At 42.1% G+C, this 17,222-nt stretch overlaps 1 protein-coding gene across 1 annotated transcript; it reads left to right on the forward strand.

Moving 5' to 3' along the window:
- Window positions 1-194: 194 nt before the first annotated feature.
- EXOSC10 (exosome component 10) lies at window positions 195-15,307 on the forward strand. The gene is made up of 25 exons (XM_085309228.1): window positions 195-216; window positions 263-464; window positions 919-1,042; window positions 1,500-1,604; window positions 2,054-2,219; window positions 3,011-3,122; window positions 3,407-3,482; window positions 3,622-3,732; window positions 4,098-4,241; window positions 4,564-4,754; window positions 5,461-5,617; window positions 6,227-6,375; window positions 6,708-6,758; window positions 7,522-7,633; window positions 8,248-8,298; window positions 8,833-8,911; window positions 9,078-9,193; window positions 9,482-9,577; window positions 10,147-10,221; window positions 10,717-10,804; window positions 11,717-11,790; window positions 12,352-12,520; window positions 12,991-13,052; window positions 14,584-14,660; window positions 15,125-15,307. Exons 1-25 carry the CDS (start codon window positions 195-197, stop codon window positions 15,153-15,155), a joined length of 2,640 nt encoding a protein of 879 aa, XP_085165354.1. The 3' UTR covers window positions 15,156-15,307.
- Window positions 15,308-17,222: the final 1,915 nt, after the last annotated feature.

Genomic DNA, 17,222 nt, shown 5'->3' on the forward strand with positions numbered 1-17,222 from the left:
GCCCCGGGCGGGCGCTCGGCGGCCGCAGAGCCGCCGCTGCCGGGCCCCTGGGGCTGCTGCGTGCCGCAGTCAGGTCCCGGAAAGCACACGCGGGCTGTACGCGTACAACGCCGCAGGGGCGCGCGGGGGATGTAGTAACGTGCAGTTCTTACGTATTTATAATTTACRTAGTGTTTTATATGATTTAGGTACGTATGTACATAGAATTACACGCGTGTTGCGTGTGAGAACTTGCTGCGCGGTTTAGACGGTGTTCGGTGAGCGCTGTCCTGGGTAAAGGAAGCAGCAGCCTGGAGAAGCACTAATGCCACGGTGTCTCTCGCCCAGTACGCGCTGGGCACGGTGGTGGCTGCGACCAAGGCGTCTAACGGGCTTCCTCAGCCTGGCGACGAGTACGACTTCTACCGGAGCTTCCCCGGATTTCGGGCGTTCTGCGAAACGCAAGGAGACAGGTTGCTTCACTGGTAAGGGTGCGCTGGCGTTTCCATGCTGCTGCGAATAGCTTCCAGCCTAAAACAGGCATTAGCACCCTTCACTGGAAACCCCAAAGTAACTATAGATGAGCAGATACTCTGTTCCATTGATCTAGCTTTCAGCTATTTTTTTTAGCAGTTTACAGTTTAAATAACAAATTTTAAAAGGACRCTTTGTGATGACTTGAATAAAAACTGTAGAGCAGAGGCCAGTGTAAAATTAATTAGCCGTCTGTTAAGAAAGTCATGAGATGTCTAAGAAATTAGTAGTGTAATTAGCACTATACAGGTGCTTATTATATTCATTGCTCACACAGTGTTATCTGTAAGTACTGTGTTTGGTTTTTCAGAATTCCAAGATGTAGAAAGTGGGAGATAGTTGGACAGTTTAATGTTCACTGTACCTGCCTTTAGGCTGCTAACCACTGTGCTCTTCTCTTGGAAGCATGAGCAAGGTGATGCAGTACCATGGCTGCCGCAGTCACATCAAAGATCGCAAAAAAGTGACAGAGCTAGAAGATAAATTTGATATGCTGGTTGACTCAAACGATGTCATTCTTGAAAGAGTGGTAAGCAAATTATTCCGGCATACTGTGCTTAGAAACTATTTAGCTGCTACAAATTCTGTTCGTTATAAAAATGTTGGTGACAGTACATTACAGTTATGCTTAACGTTTTTTTCAGTGTTCCGTTTACATTTAAAAATGTTTCCTTGTGCTAGACCAGTGTATCATTTTGGAAGGTAATTTGTGACCTGTGAGGAAACTAAATGCAGTTTGGAACAAAAATCTTATAACCTAATAATAGTTCTCTAAAGCTATAGAGCTGCTTCTCTAAAGAATCTCTTCCTAACCCCTAACGTTTATATGCTGTCCTCACATTTGGCTGTCTTATGTTGCACAGAGTTGAGAGCAAATGGCCTGGAAGGCATATGTGTGGGGTTTTTATATTGAGTCTGACTGAAATGACTGAGTGCAGTGACTTAACAGATGTTTGGTTTTCACCAATTCCTTTTCTGGAATTCAGGGTATTTTATTGGATGAAGCAGCAGGAGTGAACAAAAACCAGCAGCCTGTCCTCCCTGCCGGGTTGCAGCTCCCACAGACGATCATTTCCAGCTGGAACCGCAAGGTGAGGCCTCTGTGCTCAATTTGCTGTGTTATCTTGAACGTTTTTCCCGTTGTTGACACTAGTGTTTMCAGTGGAGTTCCACACTGAAGTATTCCCTCCAGATTTTGTAGCTGCGTGAATGCCCCCCCCCTTTTTTTTCCCCCTCTCTTATTCAAACTTAATTCTGGATTCTGTGTGCTTTCATGGACACATTTAATTTCAGCTGYATGCACAAAACGGCCATCCTCTTACTCTTTTGTATGAATTCAGGGTCTTGGTGTAGAGAGCTTCCTTTCTCAAGTGCTGGACTCTTAGTGCAAAAGAACAACTCACTTCTAAGTTTGGGGTATAATTTTATTCCTCTGAACATTGTGTCAGTCTGAGCAGAGGAGACTCTGAACAGCTGTGACATGATGCGAGTTTTGCTTATGTGTTTTGTTTTGTTTTCTTTTATTTTGTTTTTTTAACAGGGGGGAGACTCTCACAAGAGAACAAAGTCTGAAACCTTCCGATTGCTTCATGCCAAGAATATCTCTCGACCGCAGCTTAAGTTTCGGGAAAAGATTGACAATTCCAACACACCCTTTGTACCTAAACTTTTTGTTAAGCCAAATGCTCTGAAACCTTTGCCCGAAGGTAGGAGACTTAATTTTTGCTGGGTAAATTATTAGGAATATTTAGCATAAATCTGTCCTCACAGTCCAGAAGAGAAATCACTGGATGTAGGAATAAATAACAGCAGAAGATGATATTGATTGTTTAGGTGTAGTAAGCTGTGTGACTCTAAAGTATATGCAGTATAAGAACCAGTCAGCATACAGTATTTTCTCAGTGGCGTATAGAAAATAATCTGTTCCAAATGGATATTCTGCTACTCTTCTCTGTCACTGTCGGACATCCCTKATGAGAGTCCCTCTGACCGTAGAAGTGGAGCTAACTAGTCTGCAAGTCTGGCTAGCTCAAAAGGATGGGCTGTAATCTGTCTAGTGTGCATGTGTGCATGGGGGCAGGCATGTGATTGGACCTAGCTTGGCTTTGGCTGCTTTATTAAAGCTGCCAGCAAAACATCCCCGTCTTGGCAGCTTGTCATTCTGCCCTGATGATTCCTTTTTAGTCTGCACTGATGTGGTGGTAGATACCTGGGAACGATAGAAAGATTTTTCTGAAACCAGAGTTCCCTTCCAAGCTCTTGTGCAGAATCACCTTGCATCTTGATTAACAACATATTGATAATACTTAGAACTAAGTTTTCAGATGAGACAGAAATCTCGGTGATAGCAAAAGGTCTGCAGGTGAGAATTGTTAAGCTTTTTTCTGATTTTTAATGATTGTATTAGGATCCTGTGGTGGGTGGAGGGGAGAGAATAGTGGGCTGAGAACTTGTTATGTGTGGGACCCAGTCCAGTTGTTCCATATTGGTTATTCAGCCCTTACAAAAAGCGGACGGGAACGAAAGGAGCGCCCTGAAGACTTGGATGTACCAGCTGCTTTGGCAGACTTCATCCACCAGCAGAGGACACAGCAAACTGAGCAGGACATGTAAGAAATTAAACTGACAGCAAGGTGCTTGGAGTGTGCCGTTGGTGAACACACACTTTACGGTCCCTTTGTGCTGATGGTGTTCATGTGTAGCAGCTCTGCATGTGTTTGTCTGCACACTGTGTTATGTATGACTTGCTTTAGGCATCTGTAGTTATTTTAAATCTACACTTAACAAGAGGAAAAATTTCTAGTCAGTATGGAAACTGCCATAGCTCTCAAAGGCTCTGGCTTTGTGAAGTTGACTGAAATTTAGTGTTTGTCTGTTTTCCCAATTTCTGCAGGTTTGCTCACCCTTACCAGTATGAACTGGAGCATTTTTCTCCACCAGATGGAGTTCTGAAGAAACCAGAACTCCAGGTTGGTGTACCCACTAATTTAGTAGCAGGTGCAGTGAGTTTACAGCAGGACCTGCCTGACAAATTTCAGGGTGGGGGTTGACAAAGGATATGACTTTGGGGGAGGCAGTACTGATAATAACAATAATTTGCTTTGCCAGATGTACAGGCCCATCAAGGAAACACCCTGCCATTTTATCAGCACGCTGGATGAGCTGGTAGAACTAAATGAAAAGCTTATGAACTGTAAAGAATTTGCCCTGGACTTAGAGGTAATCTACAGTTTTGTCGTCTTCTGTCATTCTTCTTATTTTTATAACAAACTTTCCTACGTGGATTTAAATTATGACCCTGACGTGCCAGATTACCTTAGAAGGCTGAATCAAACTGTGCGCAATATTATAAGTTTTCCTATCGTATGAATTACTACACGTTTCATACTGAGCTTGTTCTTTAATAAATTCCTCTCCTAATGCTCTTTGTCATGTTAGTTACTCCACAAGAAAACTTGCTTATCTGATTATCTTGCTTTAAGAAGCTCTCTGTTACTTTTTCTTCCTTCATTTGGGGTGTTCTTTGCTTTATAAAATTACTTCTGTAATGCATCCTGGAAACATCTCTCTTCCATCTTTTTCAGCACCATTCCTACAGGAGCTTCCTGGGCTTGACATGTCTTATGCAGATTTCCACCCGAACAGAAGACTTCATTATTGATACGCTGGAGCTACGCAGTGACATGAACATCCTGAATGAGACATTCACAGACCCTTCAATTGTGAAGGTCAGATGATAAGTTAACCGTATTTCCAAATTTTTTTAATGTGAGCTTCAATATAGTCTAAAGCATGCTCATATGCTCTGTTTTGGTCTYGTCGTCCTGCTTTCATCACAATTTGTTCATGTGCCTGTTTCATTAATGTGTGTGGGGAGTTACTTCTCAAGTGCAATCATTTAGTAGTTTTGTGTATAATGATGAGGAACACAGAGGAAAGAAATCTGTTCCTAGAAACATGACTGTGAAGCCATAGCACTGCAGGCCTGCAGTTAGAAATGTTCTTTGTCATTGGTGTTTTCTGATGCCTTTGATTGTGTTGYTTTGCAAGGTCCTTCACGGTGCTGATTCAGATGTGGAATGGCTGCAAAAAGACTTCGGCCTGTACTTGGTGAACATGTTTGATACTCACCAAGCTGCTCGTCTCCTCAACCTTGGCAAGCACTCTTTGGAGCATTTGCTAAAGCTGTATTGCAGTGTGGATGCTGACAAGCAGTACCAGCTGGCTGACTGGCGGATACGGTAAAAATTGACTTCTTAAATAGTCTGGAGCCAAATGGTAGCGTTTAGCTTTGTTTGTATTGTTAGAGCAAGAGTATGTTTCTGGTTGCAAGCCCCATAGTTACAGGTTGGTCTCAAAGGGAACAAGCACAGCATTTACTTGYCTCTGCTTTTATTATTGTTACACTTCCCTGTGTTTCTTTAGAAATTGACTTTTCTTGGGAGGAGCAGGGAGAGAAAATTAGTGTAAAGCTGGTAGCTCACTTAACCAKCAAGAGCAGCATTTAATCACCAGTATTATGGARAAAGTCAGTATTTGGCTACAGTAGAGTCCCCACAGAAGCTTTCAATTGCCTACACTAGATAGTGTGCTGATAGAAGAATGAGCTTGGATCTGGCTTTGGACACTGCAGATCCCAGAAATGTCAGGTGTAGTTTATGTAGACTCTGCACAAGGAAAAGAGTTGTGGCAATCAGAGRTGCTTCCGCTGTCTGATTATTAGCTATACAGCAATCCTACTGTCTCACATGTGAACAGAACATCACCTGAATGGAAGGTGTTACTGCTGTTGYCAAACAAAATCCTTCTCAAAGGAAACAGAAGAATTTCTAAGTCAGTTYTTAGTGGGGGTTAGGTGCTGTTTGCCCTAATGTGCCCTGCAAAAGGAAAATGCTGGTTTGATAGGGCAATTGAAATGTATCAGTGTAATTGTGGCTCTTGTTCTAGCCCTTTGCCAGAAGAAATGATTCAGTATGCCCGCGATGACACTCACTACTTGCTCTACATCTACGATAAAGTGAGGGAGGCRCTATGGGAGAGAGGGAATGAACAGCCCACTCAACTGCAGATTGTATGGCAGCGCAGCAGGGACATCTGTCTGAAGGTAAAGCTTCATCTGGTTGGATTATCTGGATCAGGGTGTGGGCTCACCAGGACAGAAAGTCCTCTGACCATTTCATGTCTGTCATGTGAACACACTTTTGTGTATTTGAAAAGTTTTACAAACTCATTTGTGCACAGTCACTTCTTTTACTAACTAAAATCCTTGGGTTCAGATGCCCTCTTGCTGTTTTTTGAGTGCTGGTGCTCCTTAACTTCTTGATGCTTTCAGGTATACATTTCCACAGATGGRTGTTACATTTTCAGTTCTACTGGACAGAGACTCACTGGAGTTGCATCGTGAGATAAATATATTGTGCCCTATGGAAAACAATGTGGGTGCTGTCTAATGCAGTAAAGCAGGAAGATACTATACTTCTCAGGCTGCTCCTGAAATTGCTTGTGGGTTTTTTCCTCTCCAAATGGACAAGATGTATATTTTTCAGGGGAAAGCCCTACCAACAGTTTAGGGTAAAACTCCAAGTCATGTTACCRTAGTTTATTCATTGCCCTTAAATCCATGTGAGATTCTTTCAGGTTCAGTGAAGGAAGGCAACCCAGAAAGCACAGCACTGATAACTGATCACCAGTCTTTCCTTTTTTTTCTGTCCAGAAATACATCAAGCCGCTCTTTTCAGATGAGTCCTACCTTGAGCTCTACAGAAGGCAGAAAAAACACCTCAACACACAGCAGCTAGCAGCATTTAGGTTGCTGTTTGCCTGGAGGGACAAGATGGCGCGTCAAGAGGATGAGAGTACAGGGTAGGCAGCATTGTTACAGACACTGGCTTAATACTTCAAGGAGCCTGTTGGACTGTCTTTCTACCCTAAGGGGGAACTGCTCTGTACCCTGTAGTAACTACTGTTCTGCCTCAGGCTGCTTTTCACACTTCAGAACAGAAGTCCTGTATGTTAGCAGCAAATTCTTACGAGTTTCTAGATCAGCCTTGCTTAATTTCCTCTTAACTGACTTTGTCAGGCCAGAACTTGTAACAGGAGCAAAGTAGTACACTTTAAAGGGGTTTGTTGGTTTGTTTGTTTTGTTTTTTAAGTTTTTAACATTGTTAGATTCACRCAGCCTCTTTGTGTTGTAGATATGTGCTACCAAATCACATGCTACTGAAGATAGCAGAGGAGTTGCCCAAGTAAGTTTGCTCACTCTTGAGTAGTCTTATATAATTTTAATATCCAATACAGAGTWTCCTAGTATGTAATCATTTACGCATTTGGTCCATTCCTTCCAGGTGTCAGTAGAGCTAGAGTTCTTCAGTTTGCAAGAGAATTAAATTGCAGTATTCCTTCAGAAGCCTCACAGCTTCTTCTGGGATACATATGTGTGATTTTATTCTACTGACTGGAAAAAAAAAAACCACATTCCCTATGCATTGCTATGTGTCACACATATACCCTCAGATTCTTGCAGTACTACAAAGCCAGAGTGGGCTGATAACCCCCMAAATGTTTATTTGTTCAGTTCTTGATTCAGGTGTTTTGCCAGCTGAGTAGGAGCAGATTTCTTTCAGCAACCCAATTTGTACRTTTTCTCAAATATTTCACACTAGCCACCTAACATCTGTATTTAGGAATATTAAAAATGCATCTTTAAATGCAACTGGGCTGTGCTTCTGCAGGTGAATAGCAAACAAGGAATGAAATGAAAACAGCACAGACAGACCACAGAAAAGATGTGTGAGAAGACAGCTGAGTTAGTGGTTTCTCCTTATCTGCACAAACCTGGTATAGAAGAATTTTTCATCACAGAGAATAAATAGTGGCAGATTAATCTGTCTTGCCTTATTTTGTCACAGTTAGGCCTGTGGTTATATCTGGTTGTACGTCCTTTGACTGCAAATGCTTAACATATCATCCATAAATGTAGCACACTATATTTTTCTCATCTCTTTTTAGAGAACCCCAGGGCATCATTGCTTGCTGTAATCCAGTCCCACCACTAGTTCGCCAGCAGATTAATGAATTGCATCTTCTCATTCAGCAGGCCCGAGAGATGCCTCTCCTCAAGGTAGGAGTGACTCTTAGCACACAAGAGACTTGCTTTCCATAAGCCAGGTCCCAGAGCCAAATGGTGACCTGTGATGATGCTAAAGTTTGCAGTGTTCTGTAGGGGAGCAGAAAGATAGGTAGCAACAACTTCTTGCCCATTTTTGATGCCTCCTGGTTTACAGGCAGTATATTTCTCTGGAGAATTAAAGCAGTGAAAGAGCAAACTCTGCTTGCTCAGGGTGCAGTTGTCTGTAAAGAGGCATATCCTTACATTGTATATCATGTGTGAGGAACAACCGGACCCTATGGAATTTGTTGGGCATATGAGTGGATTCATAAACCCTTTTCAGCTATAGTGAAGCAAAAAATATCCCATTAAGAAATTCATTAGATGAATCATCAATATTAATATAGTCTTTCTCCTTTGGCGAAACAAAACCATTTCTGAGCATGAACTTGTCTTCACTGTGTGAACCATTTAAATACATCCATATATAGACAATGCAGTGGAAATAGTATAATTATATTACACTGTTAGCTTATTGAAAATATTGATAAAGACTACCTAGAAGAAYTAGGGCAGGTGCATCAAAGGTTTTTTTTTAATTGACTTACTTTCCTCTCCCATTCTAGTCTGAGATTGCTTTGGCAGTCAAGAAGAGAGCACCTCTCTCCACTTCTGAGGTACTGCAAACCTAATGTTCTTTTACCTAATATRTTAAGCCTTAAGCTCAGAAATAATTGTAGAAAAATTGTAGCTTCTGTAAATTTTGTCCTCTTCCATTTTACAGATCTCTCCCCTTAGCTTAATGTTTTGTGCTAGAAGACTAGTAACATTACCAGCTGTAAATTGGTATTTTACAAGCCATCAAGATAATAGCACTTGAGGCTTCGTCAGCAAACACTCTAGCTGCTAGACAGTTTCATGTGTGTTAATCTGTATTGATTGATCTATAAGAAGGGAAGTTTCAGATGAGTTTCTATGGCTATCTTGTTTATTTTCCATGTGCTTATGAAGTAAAGCATCTCCATTAGCCAGCAGATGTTTGCACAGATACCATTTTGATGCTCTGGCAGTTGAACTATGCAAGAATATTTAGTCTCTGAATTTTATCTTTTCACTTAAATTTTCATAACATATCCCTGCAGTATTTTAAAACAACTACACATCCATAGGGTACTGTACTAATGACTTTTTTAATTTGGCTTTATCTGCAGAGGCTGGAGAATACCTTTTTTGGACCCCATGATAGTTCCCGTATTCCTGCAGATGATTTTCAGAACAACTCTGCCTTGGGTAATTTGGACTTAACTTCAAAACTGTGGTAGTAATGACATAATGTGGATTTGACATGTGGGTATAAGTAGTGCTGATGAAACTAACAGCAAAATCTCATTACTCAAAAGAGCAGTACGGTGTATAAATACTTAATAAAAATTTAWTCTCGTTTTCTTTCATGCAGAACCTGCATCAGTTTTGCAACATGGTCGTCTCTTTTCAGACGGTGAGGAGACAATGCATATTCAAGGTGTTCCCCCAGAGGTGACATGCCTTGTTGCTACTGTCAGCATATTCAGTGTAAGCAACATGTCTTTATTAGAAAACATGTTTATTAATCTCATAAAACAGTGTAATAATGCCTCATAGAAGTAGTAAGGTAGGAACATGCATGGAAAATGTACTGGCTTTCTGTCAGGCATATAACATAACCAAGGGGACTAGGTTAGGAGGCCAGCAAATTAATCAAGCCTCTCTGCAAGGTCACTGCCATCATTGGCATTTCAGATAGAGTGAGAAATAACATGCAAATAATGAAAGTAGTCAAAACCCAAACAGATTAATATTTCTTCCCTGGTGTTTTTTTAGGAATGTGATGAGGATGAAGGGAATGAGAAGACTTTAACCACTGCACAGCAGAAAGCTCAGCGCATAATGGAGTCCTTTGAAAATCCATTTAGAATGGTAAAAGCTCTCATTTTGTAGTGGCACTGACAAAGCACCTAGAGCAGCTCTAAGCTGTCTTTTCAGGCATGTCTGAAAGATCTTGATATAGCCTCAGCTACCGCTCTCTTACTGAAGTCAAGAGATTATCCTCCTTGCAAAGCGTATGCATGTGGGATTATTTCCAAAATGTCTTGAACTACCACTTAGATATATGAATTTCTATGTAGTAAACAGACTTCTCTCTTACTTTTTTTTTTGTTTGTTTGTTTAATCAAGTTTGGTTTTTAATTTGGATCACATTTTCATCTCTGCTTTATGGCTAAAGTTAGTGAGCTTGTTTTACTCTTCTAATAAATCAAAAGAACAAGAGAATGCTTTATTACAGATTTGGAGTGAACTGTTAGGAAGTAATATCGGAACAACTGCTTCTCTGGTGGGCTTTTGTTTAGCATTTCTGTTGGCCTTAGGCTGGGTAATTTAAGTTAAGACACATTTTAAGTAGCATTTTATCTGTGAGCTGATGAGCACAAATGTAACATGCTGTGTTTAAAGCAAAATATATATATATATATATTTTCTCTCTACAGTATTTACCTTCAGAACAGAATCCTGCCTACGTCTCACAATCTGCAAAGTTTGACCCATCATCAAAAATTTATGAAGTAAGACTCATATGAAGTTTTTTACCAAGTACTATGAAAGAAACAAACAAGTAGATTATTTTCCTTTGGGATGCTCTGGCACATAAGGTTTTTTTTTTTTCTCCGCAAATTCTTATTTTTTCTTGAAAAAAGAAGATAAGTTTTGAGAAACTTGACATGTTTCTGAATCTGTAGTTCATTGTTTTTACAGCATTCATATCCTTCTAAGATTCAGTGAGAGGAGATACTCTGTTGTATAGTCTCTGTATGTCAAAGCTACAAACTACAGCTCAAGTCTGTATCTGCCTTGGTTCTCACTGGGCTTGTTTGTGGCTTACRATTTTTAAAGCACATGGTTTTGTTTTACCTAGTGCAGCAGATTTTAATCTCTTTCACAATCCAATTTGATCTTTTGTACTCTTAATGAAGGCTAGCATGCGGTAGCAAGTTTTATAAACTCTCTTTTGCCACAAAACTTCAGAGAAAGTGATCCCAGGTAATTTTTTTTCATTGCAGATCAGCAATCGATGGAAGTTGATGAGTCAGGCACAAGTACAGAAGGAGTCCAAGGATGAGACCAAAAAGAAAGCAGCCCAGCAGTCAGGTAGAGCCAGTCTTCCCCTCCTCACTGTGTTTAGTTTTGTTTTGAGCTCTGGCCTTTGTAAAGCCCTTGAACCTTCTCTCTTTTCAATAAATCTGCTTGCAGTATCTTCACAGTAGTCTCTTTGTCCAAGATTCACASTAAGCAAAATCCTTTTTGGAGGCAGTTTAATTCTAGCTCATTTTTGAGACCAGCATTGAATGATATGAGGTGCAAAGTATTTATCTTTCATACCAGAGCTTCCATGGCAGCCTTTGGTGCTCCTTTGCAGAARGGAAGAGAGCAGGACTGCAGCTGTAACTGTGTCCTTGCAGCTCAGAGTGCTAATATTGGCCTWGCTGCAGCACACAGTTGTGTTCTGACCAGATGGTCCCCCTGGGGTTGGCAGACCAGCACAGTTCTTTTTATATTTCCAACTGACTGACATCTACTGCTGTTGAAGCTAAGGGATTAATAAAGGAGCAGAACCAGCTACCCTGTAGGCTGAGGCTGCGTATTCTGACACACACCTCTGCCAGTGCATCTTAGTCACTCGTTCAATAGTCGCATGTTGCTGATARGACCAGTTGGCTTAATTTCAGGTATTCCAGACTGTCTCTTTCCATCTCTCTCACCAAGGTAGAAATGATTATTGAAATCTGAGGGCTAGAGCTCGAGTGTTGAGATGTTTCATATAAATCTGCAAGGCCCCAGGAAATTATTGTGTTGGTTTGCTTGCTTTTCTCAATCCAAATAGGTCGTTTCTCAGTCATAAAATCACCCTAGATGATGTATTTCTTGATGGATGAGATTCTCTTTGACAGTGATTGTGCTGCRTTCAGTCTGAGACCTGCTACAACCAGATTTGCCTGCTTTTTTTAAGCTTGTGGCCAAAGTGCTCATGCTTTTTACAGTAATGCGTGTTTGTTTCCCTAGCTGCTCGTGACCAGGCACAGAAGGTGTATAAAGAGGCAACAGAAAACATTGTGTCTATTCGTCAGCAAGTTGCGGTATGTCATTTAATTCTCTGCTTCCTGCCAGTCTTTGCCTTTTTTKGACCTCTTTTAACATAGTTCACAGTGCAACCCTGAGCACCAGTAACACGGACAAACTGCCCAAGTTGCAGGCAGCTGATTTCAGGTGACCTGAATGATGGATCTGTTCATCGCAATCTTTTTGTGGTTCTGGCCCTATGGGTAGCAACAACATGTGATTACAATGTTCGAATCTGCTGTGCAAATTTTCACATTTTTCCATGCCTTTGGAATGGAACGTTTTCCCCTGCTGTATTTCCCTCTGCTTTGCTTTCCTAGGGTCCCCCCAAATCTGCCTGTGGGTCTACAGTAGTGAAATGTCAGCTTTGCTTTTACATCTGGAAAGTTACTGCTGTGAGAAAAAGGCAATGTAGGCCCAAATAAAACAGATCTTTCTCCTTGCTCTAGCGTTTCTACAGGCAATAGCTGTCACTGGGTCCCAAGTTAGCCAGACAATTCATTTGCATGCTGGTGTTCATGCCTACACAGAGATGTTTCATTCCCCTCCTGAACTTGTTCTGTGGGTTGCTTTCACAGCAGGAACAAGCTAATAAGAAGAGGGAGAGAATCGTAAGTGAAACAGGAACAGAGTTGCCAAAACAAGAGAAGAAACGTCCAAAAGCCTCACAGCAACCAGAGGAGCTGGAAGCACCAAAGCAGTTCACCCCCTTTGATTACAGCAAGTCCAACTTCAAAGTGTTTGCGGGTAAGATACGGATCTCCTGCTAGAGGGCTGCAGGCTGTGGAAAATACTGCTGGGCTGAGCCCTGAGAAGGCTGTGTGTAAACGTACAAACTGTTATAATGCATTTACCCTATCAGGGTAAAGATTAAAAGAAATTAATCTGGTGAATGGGCAGTTCATCTTCCTTTTCTGACTTAGAAACAAAATCCTGAAACAGCCTGGAGGGGGTTACTTTGTAAATGTATTGTCTGGCTCTTTGCTTTATAGAGGAGAGCCATTTATTTACCTGGACACAAGGAGTTAGGAAGCAAAGGAGGTTYGATTCCAGTGTAATAAGCATCTGTTCAAAAGGGTTTTCTGCCCTTCAGAGGCTGTTCTTATTTTCAGCGTGAGAGACTACAATGAAACCTCCCTGATCATCAGAGGAGCACCACTGAACGTACTGTTCTTTCTAGGGATTTTCAGTGACAGCATCTCTCTTTTCACCCTTAGGAAGCAGCAAATCGAAGCAGTCGCCCCAGTTTGACCCTGCCAAACAGGCCTATGCAGGCAAGGTAAGGATGCRTCATGAAACAAGAAGCAGAAATGTAGATGATAGTGTGTTCCCACCTGGGGACTCGCTGGAGAAGACAGAGGACTTTCTGGATCTGCAAAGTGTATCCTAACAGCCATTTGGTACTGAGGTGTAACTTCTAATCACAAGATTGTACCTTGCATTACAGCCTCTTCCCATTTGGGATGAGCTTTCTCAGGTCCCTTTGGACTCTCCATTTCATAGAATCATAGCATCACAGAATCAGTAAGGTTGGAAGGGACCTCTGGAGATCATCTAGTTCAGCCCCCCTACTGAAGCTCATTTTTGCTCATTGCCTCTTGTCCTTTCCCACCTGCTTACTCGTAGTTTGCACCTACACCCCCATACGTAAGGGGCACATCRCTTACACCACAACACAACAGCACAGATTCCCAAAACCGAACTCAAAGCTCCTTTTGGAGCTCAAAATCACTCTAGTTACTCCAAGCCACAGCAGGTCCAGATGTTTCCCACATTCACCACCAAATACTATCATGAGAAAAACTGCTTCGACTTGAGGAATTTTTACTTGATTTAATTTATTGCTAATTAACACAAACTTCTAATCACTGGTCTGGTATTGAGGAAAAAAAATAAATTMGAAACAATCAAACAAACACGTAGGAAGACACCTTTCCTCACTCTTCCTGGACTCAACTTAAGCCAATAACCTATCTTCCCACTTCATAGTCTTGCCACAGGTTACACACTGTCCATCCCAGTTCCTTAAGTGAGGTAAAGGAACCTCCTTCAGAGTTGTCTGGAAGTGGCTTTCACTGRCACGGGGCAGCCTTTGGCCTCCCCATGCCACAGGCCATCCCTGCAATCCCAGCTACCTAAACCCACCATGTATGCCCTGCACAGCACTCAGCCGTGAGCTATTTGGGTGCTCCTGTGTGGTGCAGATCAGTGTTCAGGCACGAGCTAATGGGCGCTCCTGCATGACCTGATCGGGTGCACAGGCATAAATTAAGTTCTCCTGTTGGTTTCTTGCATTACCGTCTCTTGTGCACACTGCCTTCCTGCTTGTTTAACTGAAGGGCAAATGGTACAAGGGAACCTCAGAGATACTCACTAAAAATGGTATTTTAGAAGCTGCACAAGTTTACGCCTGATACTGTGGGAAATGCAGCTTCCTGTGTGATCCCTTCACCRTATCAGTGGAAGCTTTTTTTCAGAAGAGAAAAGCAATTTACTGGTGAATTTGGGAGAGCAGGGTTTTAAACTTGTACTGATCCGTCTATCTGAATAGGTAAGATTTGTTGTCAGTGGAAAATTGTGCCTTATATATTTTAAGTTAGCCCAGTAGACTAGAATTTATCACTCAGGTGCATTCAATGCAAGGGCATAAGAAGAACAGCCTTGAACATAAAAGCTCACTGTATAAATGAGCAGTGCTCCTTGAAGTAGAAGGTTCTGACAGGACACGTATCCCATGGAATATGGAACATACTGTATTTGGCAGCGTCCTCATTGATGTATGATGGTTTGGTTTGGTTTCTCTCATGCAGAAATTTGCTGGAGCTAACAAACTTCAACAGTCGGCTGGAAACCGAAGCATGTCCTACCTGGCAGGGAAAGCCGACAGGTGTGTTGTGAGCCTCCTTGCAGCGCTGTGAGCGAGTGTTGTCAYTTGGGTCCCCTGCAGCCATGGGCAGAGCACAGCAATTGTCCTTTACTGCTGTGGGAACTTAAGCACATGTTTAATGTGAAGAAGTGGAGTAACACTTCGGAGCTAGACATCAGTTCATAGATGTGGGAGTCGCTTTCTTTGGCCACAGAAATGGGTGGAGGTGGGGAGAATATGGTCTAGCTTGGGAGGAAGATGGTTTTGGCCAATATGAACATTTATATTCTGAATATACTCAGTTTGTAGCTTCCTAGGCTTGATTCTTGTGAATTATTTAGTCATAAAAGAGCAACGTTTTGTTGGTGAGAGGGAGCTTCTGCATCATGACTCTTGATAGAATCATTGTAACCTATCATAGKTTTTTAATCTCAGGAGTGAACTTAGAGTGAGAGTTAAAGTCCTTCTGTAACTCTCTTTTGCAGGGGCTCCAGGCATCACTGGCCAAAGAGATAGTCCTTGTTGTGAGACCTGTGGGAKTTGCTGCTGAACAAAACAATAGTCAGAACCATCGTCACTATGGGAAGGCAAATATCAGTCATTGCACTGTTTTTGTACAGAAATCTTTTTAAACCCATTAAAATGCTTCTTTTCCAGAAGGAAAAACATCTTAATTGGTTTGGCTTTTATTATGTTCACAGTGCTTTTCTTAATTGTACTCACAATGTTGCCTCTTTTTTTTTTTTTCAATTTTGAAAGTTTACCCTGTGTCCTCAAATCCAGTTAGGTTAAACTTCTTATTGCCTGCAGCTGCATGAAGTTCAGAACCAGCTTGTCAGCAGTGTATGGAGAAACCTCTTCGGATCTCTAAAGCCAGTACAAAAACAGTCGAGAGATTCTGTAGATGCGACTCAAACYGCAGCACTCCAGAGGAGGAAATAAGGCCAAGTTATGTCTCGTATGTTAGACCTGGTTTACAAATTGAACTATACAGCTCAACTTTTACAAGACAAGGTAATACAGAAAATGAGTTTTTAAGCAGTATTTGTGTATTTTTAAGGAAAGATCTCATTTTAAGAAAAAAAGAGTTCATGTAGTTTTTGAATTGAAGACCAGTAGTTACTGTTTTACCATAATGATACAGAGTGAAAGCAATGTGATTAGGTAGAAGGTAAAAACACAGTACCGTGCTGAGCTGGGGAGAGCTAGCGCTCTCTGTGCTGCAGCCCAATCTCAGTATAGCTGTTACAACACTTCAAGGTTTTAAACACCCAGCRTGAGTGATCCGTGAAGCCTTTGTGCACAGAGGACCAGCCCAAAATGTGATTCAAGGATCTCAACACCTGCTCCAAATGCTGACCGCCGAAGGCTGGTAAYGCTCCTGTGGAGGAGGTGACCAACGTTACCCTTGTACAGCTGGGAGCGCCAAAGGTGAGAGCTGGTGCGACCTCGCTGAAGCCTTGTTAAATCAGTGGCAGGTCCTGGATTCGTGGTCGCTGTTCGGACCACTCRATGTTGCTCCCTTTCCTAAGGCCTCGTCTTTGCTCTTTGGTTTGCGTTTCTGTGTAAAGCTTTTCTGTTTTGTGCTCACCTGTTTTGACGATGAGAGAATTGAYTTTTCGGACTGCCAGCCCAGGTGTGAGGGCTAAGCGGGTAGTGGCAAAAACTTCCCTCTGCGTTCCCAACTTTATTTTACAGAGACTGTGAGATTTTTCTTTTCTGCGTCTTTTCCTGTATTTCAAGGGAGCAGGCAGTGAAAGGAACGGAGATTTTAGGTATCTTAGTATGAACACAGCCAATCGATCAAGTAGCATCTTAATGGTAGAACGGAGTCCCTTTCTGCTTGTGAAGTCTGTTTGCATGGCCAACTGTTGGAGAATGTTTTTGAAAAGAGGCAGGTATATAGCACATTTCTTTAGGAGTATTTGCTGGGGTTGCCAAATTCCCTTTTTTTTCTGCTTTACCACTTCTGATATTTCTGTCACTGAAGAACCAGTGAATCTTTTGAAAGCCCCATTGGATGCAGAGATACTAAGATTTCTGTAGTTCCTTTAACTCCTCTTACTTACAAGTCAATGTAACATTTTCAAGGATGGTCTTAATTTTGATCTCTTTAATTTTTTTTTTTTTTATGAGTTGGAACTTGCTACCATAGGTTTTAAAAGTGTCCTTGATGAAAGTCGGTAGCAAATCCTTGCTTGTTTTATTCACCTGATTACAGCTATGATTCAGATGAAGCTACAGTGGTAGAATCCCATCGTGTAAGATGATTTTTTTTTCCCCTGTCACACAGGAGTTGTCCAAAACGGTCTTTGCCTTATACTCCGGTTGGAGAAGGGCTCTTGGGGTAACTTCGGTGCGCGGGCTCCTGGCAGCCTGGGCCGTGTGTTTTGTAATGCTGCTGAAGGCACGCCGGGCCGCAGCACCCTCAGGAGGGAATTTGCTTTCCTAACACCGACCCCTTAAGAGCTCCRAGGGCGACTCTCTTTGGAGTGTACGTGGGTCGGGGCGGTCGGAGGGCTCCGGAGGAGGCCGGCTGTGCTCAGCGGGCTCTCGGGGCCGCTGCGGAAGAACCGGCGCCGA

This window comes from Rhea americana, unplaced genomic scaffold (genome assembly GCF_003343005.1).
Source record: "Rhea americana isolate MKP2758 unplaced genomic scaffold, rheAme1 scaffold_293, whole genome shotgun sequence".
Classification (NCBI taxonomy): Eukaryota; Metazoa; Chordata; class Aves; order Rheiformes; family Rheidae; genus Rhea; species Rhea americana.